This window comes from Zeus faber (assembly GCF_960531495.2).
Source record: "Zeus faber genome assembly, chromosome: 13".
NCBI lineage: Eukaryota > Metazoa > Chordata > Actinopteri > Zeiformes > Zeidae > Zeus > Zeus faber.
The window spans coordinates 12859794-12868793 of NC_137198.1; the positions used below are offsets into that span (position 1 = coordinate 12859794).

The 9000-nt window shown below is 42.3% G+C and overlaps 1 protein-coding gene across 1 annotated transcript; it reads left to right on the forward strand.

The window, feature by feature from the left end:
• Nucleotides 1-1830: 1830 nt before the first annotated feature.
• colec11 (collectin sub-family member 11) lies at nt 1831-4731 on the forward strand (the record flags this gene model as incomplete). Its single annotated transcript, XM_080011999.1, has 6 exons — nt 1831-1963; nt 2062-2133; nt 3325-3396; nt 3503-3556; nt 3669-3764; nt 4340-4731. The coding sequence occupies 6 exons, from the start codon at nt 1831-1833 to the stop codon at nt 4729-4731; spliced, it is 819 nt and encodes a 272-aa protein (XP_079868125.1).
• Nucleotides 4732-9000: the final 4269 nt, after the last annotated feature.

A 9000-nucleotide genomic window follows, 5' to 3' on the forward strand; every position in this document is an offset into this window, starting at 1 on the left:
ATCCTGACTCTGACAATTATTATTATTATTATTATTATTTTATATTATGAAGCCGCAATGCCCTCCTCCTCTGGTCCCAGCGCTGACGGCACAGACCCGCGTCTTTTCGGGCCGCTTGAAATGGAAGCAGGGCAACGAACGCGGCCACCAGGCATCATGAATAGTTGAGGGACTGGAAACTCTAAACTTTTTTTTTGGGATTACCTTTGAGGAGACACCCGACCCGGCGCCGGAGGGCCAGCTCCTGCGATTGTAAATCTAATTAGGATACCTGACCCGCTGGATCTGGTTCCCTGCGCAGGACGACAGCGCGTAAAACACTGACGGGACATTTATTACTCACAGCTTTTGATGGCATATGGCATGAAGCGGTGTCCGAGCCCGAGCCATGTCCTAAATAATGAAGCATGGACCGACAATGGACCGCGCAGAATGTGCAAAGTGTGGTCTTCTAAAGTTTTGTACATTTTTATTTTTATTTTTTTTACAACAGCGCAAATAAGGCATTTAAAACGTCTCCGCGTCGAAGGGAAACGTGGGAACGTCTCACCTTTATTTTTGTCGCACAAAACAAAAGCTCAAACAGCTGAAATTCATGAAGCTCATGTAGTGCACATTGGCTCTATCTAGTGGCCAAATGTGGACAAATCCTACAAATCCTCTACAGCCGGTGTTTCCAAACTTAAAAAAAAAAAAAAAATAGATATATATCAAAATATTTTTGGGATGTTTAGTATTTGAATATTGCATCACATTATAAGACGCATAAAAGTTATCATAATATTGCTTTGATTCGATCAAACATCATTGAAAACAAATTGTGTCACTATGTAATACAATGATATTATCCATTCTTATTAAATTAGATTTTTTAATGAACTGTGAACACACACACACACACACTAAAAAAAAAACAATTTATGCTTTTTTTTTTAACACATCTGGTTGACTTTAGAGTGTACTTAGTGCGTAGTTAGGGCCTTTATCAGGTCCTTCTGCTGTCACTCACTTTCTCATTATCTGAGGCCCCGCCGCTCGGAGCTTTATCTGACAAACTGTTTATAAAATGTCCTATCACACACATTTTTGGGGCTGGGAGCTGAGAGGAGGGAGAGAGAGAGAGAGGGAGCAGCACTAAAGACCCCTCCGTGGAAACTTTATGAACTGTGTTTTCTGGTGGAAACATCTGGCTGGAAACAAGGTAGGCCACCCTCCATTTATAAATGTAACTAACACAATAATGGCAATTTTTCATGCATTCTGGGGCTGTGGTCATTCGCTATATTGATGTTTAAATTTACAAAGAAGTCAAGAGATGTAGAGGATTACTCATTGTAACACAATTTGTGTGCCAAAGCTATAATATACATTTGACGATCTATATTTTGACGCATTTCCAGTGGTGTCCGGTTTTTGACTTCGATTTGTGCTTTGGAAATAATCTTTATCAATCTATATTTTTGCATTTGTGTCAGCAAGACAAACTGCCTTGTTGCCTTCTATCATGTTTTCTCAGCAAGTAAAACGTATAATGTTATTAATATCAATATTAATACAACATGAAACTCAAAGTGCTTGAAAGTAATACATTACAAACAATAAAATAGTAACAATAACAACAATAATAAAAACAACTTGGTGATCTCTGACAGATAAGTGATAAGTGCATGGGGGATAGTTAACTTTTCACCATATTTGGCTCATAAACGATAAAACGTGTCGTTCTGAAGCGCCCGTGGTCACATACTGAAGCAGAATGTGTACGTATTATACACTGAGGTGGCTGTGTCTCCGTCCCTCCAGCGCAGGTCCCGTCCTCCATGTTCCACCATGAGCGCAGCAGAGCCGCTGGTCGCCTTGGTGCTCATCTCGGCGCTGGCTTCGATGCTGGCGGCCCCGGCGTACGGCCAGCACGCGTCGGAAGAACCGTGCTCCATTCAGATCCTCGTTCCCGGACTCAAAGGCACGACGCGGCACGCCGTTCCCGCTGAATAACCATGGCTCTTTTTACGCGCAGCTGTTTTCACATTATTCCGTGTCTTTCTTCCCGTGATTTGAAAGGCGAGCCGGGGGAGAAAGGCGTGAAAGGATCTCCAGGGAGGCCGGGCAGAGTCGGACCCCTGGGGGAGATCGGTATACGGGCCTATTTCAAATGTCAAATCTTTTATTTAATGTGCACTTCCATCACAATGTCCCGTCAATCCTTAGAATATAATTGATCTATTTCAGCGATGAATAAATATGAAGAATGGGGAGTTGAATTGACGGAGATCGTGGTGACAGGAGGAGGTGTTACTCCATTTTGAACTTGCGTTCTTACTTATGCTGCAAGCCAGCGCGGCGTCTTCCGTCCTTTATTCTACCGTGGCACCACGCCTTACCATGAAATAATCCGCCCGGCGCACGACTATCTGAGAGGAAGAGGAAGAAAACTCTCCTGTTAACCACTAAAAAATGTAAGAAGCATGTAGAACTTGTGCTTCTTATTGTGGCCTACTAGTGGTGATGCGGGACGCGCGAAACGATTCGTTCGTAGCGAACAAATCTTTTAAATGAGTCGGGAGTCTGGAGTCAGTCCGGTTAAAAGTGTGGGCGAGCGAGTGGATCCTCAAACTGGAAATAATTAGTAAGGGCTAAATTAGTCGAAGGAAAAAAAGAGGTTTAGCAATGTGAATGTGAGTTTGCTGATATTTACACGTTCACAGTCCATCAAAATAAATTATTTTGACATAATGAAAGGAGTCTTGTGCAAATTCCGTTCATAACTCTGAACCAAAGCGACCCGCGTGTTACACCAAATGAACTTATTGTTAAAATCAAAAAAGGGTCGAAGCTTTCATCACTGCAGTACGAATAGTTCTCACTTTGGGAGTTAAACTTGCTCCGCAGGAGCTGCTGTTCTGCCTGCAAGTGGTGAATTACATGAATTATCACTGTACCGTTGCCATTTTGATCTTGCAACACAAGCGCTCATTTCCATCATTTACTTTTTTAGGTGGAATTCGAGCTCTCAGTGCCGGAGACAGGTCCAGAGTGTTTACGTTTCGGGGGCACGGGGTCAGAAAACAAACGATGCCCAGAATCTACTGCAGTGTTTACTCAAGGGTCTAACGAGGAGAATGTTCTCACTCGGTCTTATCAGTCCTACGCTTCAGCCCGTCCTGCTAACGTCCGGCGAAAGAGCCGACCGAAGGGTGTTGAACCGGAGCCACAAATTAGAGACGGATTTAAAATGAAATCAACCGTCCGAGCCTCTTTGTTTGAATGCATTGGTTGTGTAACCTTTAGTCTGTGAAAATAACCTTCTTTTCTCCCACTTAACAGGCCAACCTGGACCTAAAGGACATAAAGGCATCATGGGACATTACGGCAAGATGGGCCCGAGTGGATTCAAAGGTTAATAGAAGCAACAACCCTGCACTTGACATTGACATTGAATCGATCAGAGATGCACGCAGCATTTTCCAGGTTTGATCCAAAATTTAAATGCTATCCTTTGTAGGTGTGAAGGGAGATATGGGCGATCCAGGTCCCCGGGGCCCGAATGGCGAGCCAGGTAAAATGAAAATATGCCTTTCTAGTTGTGTAGGCTGTTTATAAATGAGACAGGGAACTTTAAGAGGTCACTGCAGTCATCCCATTTTTTTTTTTTTGTCTTTTCCAAATAGGTGTTTCGTGTGAGTGTACGCCATTGCGAAAGATGATCGGAGAAATGGACATACTGGTGGCCCAGCTGTCCTCTGAGCTGAAGTTTATTAAAAATGGTAAGGTTGATCAGGATTCCTAGTTGGTTCCCGTGTTGCAAAAAAGTGTGATGTAAAATCTCATGACGCGGCTCTGTGGAATACTGGATTCCGACCCTTGCTACATGCTACTGCTAACACAACTAGTGGCGACATCTTGTGACATGACATAGGAAGTACAATGCAAGACAAAGAGATGAATATGGATATTCACATTAATAACAGTTAATTGGTTAACATTTTTTCCCAGCCCAAACTCTTAACTTATAAAATAATTTCAAATCAAATAAAGATTCCGTCTCAACGTGTTCGTTAAGTTTAGGACGTGGCTGTGTAACTACTGCAGTAAGGTGCAGCCAGACGGTCATTATCGTGAAAAAACTCCCTTCGGAGTGATACAAGACCAGAACCTGATCACCCCTTTGGAGGTTGTATTCCGAAAAAACGACAGTCCGGCTGCACATCTTCCCTTATTCACTGGAGATCCTTGCTTCCCTTCATGCATTCGTCCCCACTTAACTGCACTTTGTCGGAAAATCGTGGTGAAAATAATAGAAATACCAGTGCTCATTTTTCAGCCCTGCCCTCCCCCGCAGCTGTCGCCGGCGTCAAGGAGGCGGACGGTAAGGTCTACCTACTGGTGAAGGAGGAGAAGCGCTACTCCGACGCCCAGCGCTTCTGCCGGGGCCGGGGAGGGCACCTGGCCATGCCCCGCGACGAGGCGGCCAACGCCGTCATGGCGGGGTACGTGGCCGAGGCGGGCCTGAGCCGGGTCTACATCGGCGTCAACGACCTGGACCGCGAGGGCGTCTTCACCTACGTGGACCGCTCGCCCATGAACACCTTCAGCAAGTGGCGGAAGGGGGAGCCCAACAACGCCTACGACGACGAGGACTGCGCCGAGATGGTGGCGTCCGGGGAGTGGACCGACGTGGCGTGCCACCCCACCATGTACTTCATGTGCGAGTTCGACAAAGACGGCGTCTGAGGGGGTCCGGGTGGAAGAGACTGGTGGGAAGAGGGTGGATCAAGGTCCCTGAAGGAATTTAAGCTTCACTTAGCATTGGCTTTTTGTATGATATTTGTATTCTTACCAAAATATACCTTTTTAGTTTGGCGAGGGTGTGTGCCAGAGTGACTTTGACTTTGCAAATGCAACACAAATCTCCAGGGTCAAGATTAAAGACCTTCAAATCGGCAGGGCCTCACTAATGCGTGCTGCATTCCATTGAAGTCGGGGCCCAAATCCTTTACTTGGAAAAGGGAATTCCAAGAATTTCATGGGTTTTTACCGGAAAACAGGCCTAAGTTCGTCCTAAATTGCTCTGTGGCATTTAATGTACGGCAGCGCACGTTTTGGAGCTTGGAGAATTTACCATTTAATTTAGGAGCCGAGAGTTAATTTCTTGGGAGGCTTTGAAAGAAAGTCATATTATTTACTGTTTTATATGATGTCACCGGTGTTCTGATGTCATGACGTCTGGTTGTTGTTGGTGTCAACTCCTCTCAGAGCAGCTTTTAGTTTCGGCAACCACACATGGCGTCGCACCGACTTATCAGTGACTGTTCCACGGCTTCTCGCGTCGCCGAGAGGCGGTCGTGTGAAATTGTAGGAGCACGAGGAAATGACAAATAGCGCTTTGGCGAGGTGAGATAATGATCAAATAATTTAGACTTCAAGCACCGACGCTACATTCTTTGTTCCGTCTTTCAGCCGCGGCGTGATTAATACGCTCAAGGGCTCTGGTTTGGTTCAGCTGATGTTAAAGTACACGTCCCACGCACACATACATTGCACTTGGAAGACAGGAGAGAATTTGAATATGCATGATGCAGTTCACTAATAAAGCACAGCACGAGTCCCTTGAGAAATGAATAGTTAATACGCCAAATTAATTATGCATTTCATTGACCGGGCGTCGTCTGGCAAAAACCAATTAGGTGCGATTGTCGGCGCGATGTCTGGTTCCTGGCCCTGCTCCGTGCCCCCGCGAGGCGGGCGGCTCCAGTTCTCGGTGGAACCGCCCGGCACTCCGCGGCGGACACGCCCGGATCCAAGCGAGGCCGCGGGTCGTAAACAAAGCGCGGCAGATTTGGCCTCCAGCGATCCGAAGCTGTTTTCGTTTGGCCCCCGGCATCCACCCGGGTGAAGAGTGCGGGGGCCCTCGTCGAGCTACGTCCGGAGAGGCGGTGTGATGGAGCAGCGATGAACAGAACAAGAAAAGGGACATTAAAAGTGCATAAAGATACACTGTGACCATTGAAACCGACGTCATATCAATGGGTCAGTTGATTCAAATTTTCATTAAACCTGAAAGTAGAAAGAAAAAAGGTTTACAAATGAAATGCACAAGTAAGAAAGTAAGTAAGTAAGAAAGTGAGTAAGTAAGAAAGTAAGTAAGTAAGAAAGTGAGTAAGTAAGAAAGTGAGTAAGTAAGTAAGAAAGTGAGTAAGTAAGTAAGAAAGAAAGTAAGTAAGAAAGTGAGTAAGTAAGAAAGTAAGTAAGTAAGTAAGAAAGTAAGTAAGTAAGTAAGAAAGAAAGTAAGTAAGAAAGAAAGTGAGTAAGAAAGTAAGTAAGTAAGTAAGTAAGTAAGAATGAAAGTAAGTAAGAAAGTAAGTAAGTAAGTAAGTAAGTAAGAATGAAAGTAAGTAAGTAAGAAAGAAAGTAAGTAAGAAAGTAAGTAAGTAAGTAAGTAAGAAAGTAAGTAAGTAAGTAAGTAAGTAAGTAAGTAAGTAAGTAAGTAAGTAAGTAAGTAAGTAAGAAAGTAAGTAGGTAAGAAAGTAAGTAAGTAAGAAAGAAAGTAGGTAAGTAAGTAAGAAAGTAAGTAAGTAAGAAAGTAAGTAAGTAAGTAAGAAAGTAAGTAAGAAAGTAAGTAAGTAAGTAAGTAAGAAAGTAAGTAAGTAAGAAAGTAAGTAAGAAAGTAAGTAAGAAAGAAAGTGAGTAAGTAAGTAAGAAAGTAAGTAAGAAAGTAAGTAAGAAAGAAAGTGAGTAAGAAAGTAAGAAAGTAAGTAAGAAAGAAAGTAAGTAAGAAAGTAAGTAAGTAAGTAAGAAAGTAAGTAAGAAAGAAAGTGAGTAAGAAAGAAAGTAGGTAAGTAAGTAAGAAAGTAAGTAAGAAAGTAAGTAAGTAAGTAAGAAAGTAGGTAAGTAAGTTAGTAAGTAAGAAAGTAAGTAAGAAAGTAAGAAAGTAAGTAAGTAAGAAAGTAAGTAAGAAAGTAAGAAAGTAAGTAAGAAAGTAAGTAAGTAAGAAAGTAAGTAAGTAAGTAAGTAAGAAAGTAAGTAAGAAAGTAAGTAAGTAAGTAAGTAAGTAAGAAAGTAAGTAAGAAAGTAAGTAAGTAAGTAAGTAAGTAAGTAAGAAAGTAAGTAAGAAAGAAAGTGAGTAAGTAAGAAAGTGAGTAAGTAAGTAAGAAAGTAAGAAAGTAAGTAAGTAAGAAAGTAAGTAAGTAAGAAAGTAAGTAAGTAAGTAAGTAAGAAAGAAAGTAAGTAAGAAAGAAAGTAGGTAAGTAAGTAAGTAAGAAAGAAAGTAAGAAAGAAAGTGAGTAAGTAAGAAAGTGAGTAAGTAAGTAAGAAAGTAAGAAAGAAAGTAAGTAAGTAAGAAAGTAAGTAAGTAAGTAAGTAAGTAAGTAAGAAAGTAAGTAAGTAAGAAAGTAAGTAAGTAAGTAAGTAAGTAAGTAAGAAAGTAAGTAAGTAAGAAAGTAAGAAAGAAAGTAGGTAAGTAAGAAAGTAAGTAAGTAAGTAAGTAAGTAAGTAAGCAAGAAAGTAAGAAAGTCAGTAAGTCAGTAAGTAAGTAAGTCAGTAAGTCAGTAAGTAAGAAAGTAAGAAAGTAAGAAAGTAAGTAAGAAAGTAAGAAAGTAAGAAAGTAAGTAAGTAAGTAAGAAAGTAAGAAAGTAAGTAAGTAAGTAAGCTTTAAAACCTATATTTACAAAGAGCTTTCGGTGGGCTGCAGGTAGCATAAAAAAATACATTAAAATTTAATAATTGAATTGACTTTACTAGAAAAAAACATAAATAAATACTACCACTACTACTACTACTACTACTACTAATAATAATATTTATAATTATGATTATCATTATGAGTATTTTATTATAATTATTATTATAATTATTATTATTATTATTATTATTATTATTATTATTATTATTATTATTATTATAAATACATACAAGAATGATAATGATAATGATAACAAATTTTGAACTTGCCAGAAAAAAATTAAATGACTAAAATTAGACAGACAGACGGACAGACAGACAGACAGACACTCAGACAGACAGACACTCAGACAGACGGACAGACAGTTCGTCGTGTTTAGATGCAGGTGCATGGCAGCCTGGTTGCTGGTGGATCCTGTTTCCTCCTCAAGCTGTGGGGGAAACATGTGTCATCTTATCTGAACCAGGTCCTTTCATAACGGGACGACTGCAGCGCCTCCCCCTCCACCCGGGTTCCCCCTCCACCCGGGTTCCCCCTCCACCCGGGTTCCCCCTCCAGCGTGTCCCTCCACCCGTCACCTGAGCCGCCACGCCCCGCACCGCGGTCACCAGCCGCGGACAGGCGTCATCACGGTGTTCCAGAACGGGGACGCCTTCGGCCCGGGGCTGAGGGTGGTGCTGAACCGATGGCAGGTGCGGACCTTTCGGCGGCTTCCTGACAGCTCTGACGCCCGCGGTTGGGGCTCCGTTCGGGGCCCCAACCGCGGGGAGCCTGTACATCCCCCGGGAGGGCCACCGGGTCCTGGACCTGGACTCCCTGGAGCACCGGGGCGGGTACGTGGCGGCCGGAGAGGAGCGCTTCAAATAGATGGAGTAGGTACTTCTACTACTACTACTACACTACTACTGCTCCACTACTACTACTACTACTACTACTACTACTACTACTACTACTACTACAACAACTATGGCTGATACTACTACTACTGTTACAACTACTAATACGACTACTACTACCAGTACTACTACTTCTACTACTACTGCTACTGCTACAACTGCTTATACTACTACTACTACTACTACTACTGCTACAACTACTAATAGTACCACTACTACTACCACTACTACTATTACTGCTACAACAACTAATACTACTACTAATAGTGCACAGTGCTTTTTTGTTTTGTCGAATAAGCGACACAGTAAAATAAAATACATCTAAAATAAAAACACACAGGGAAGTGCAGCAAACTACTGCTACTACTGCTACCACAAAAACTACTACTACTACTGCTAGTACAGTAGCGCTATTGCTACAACTAC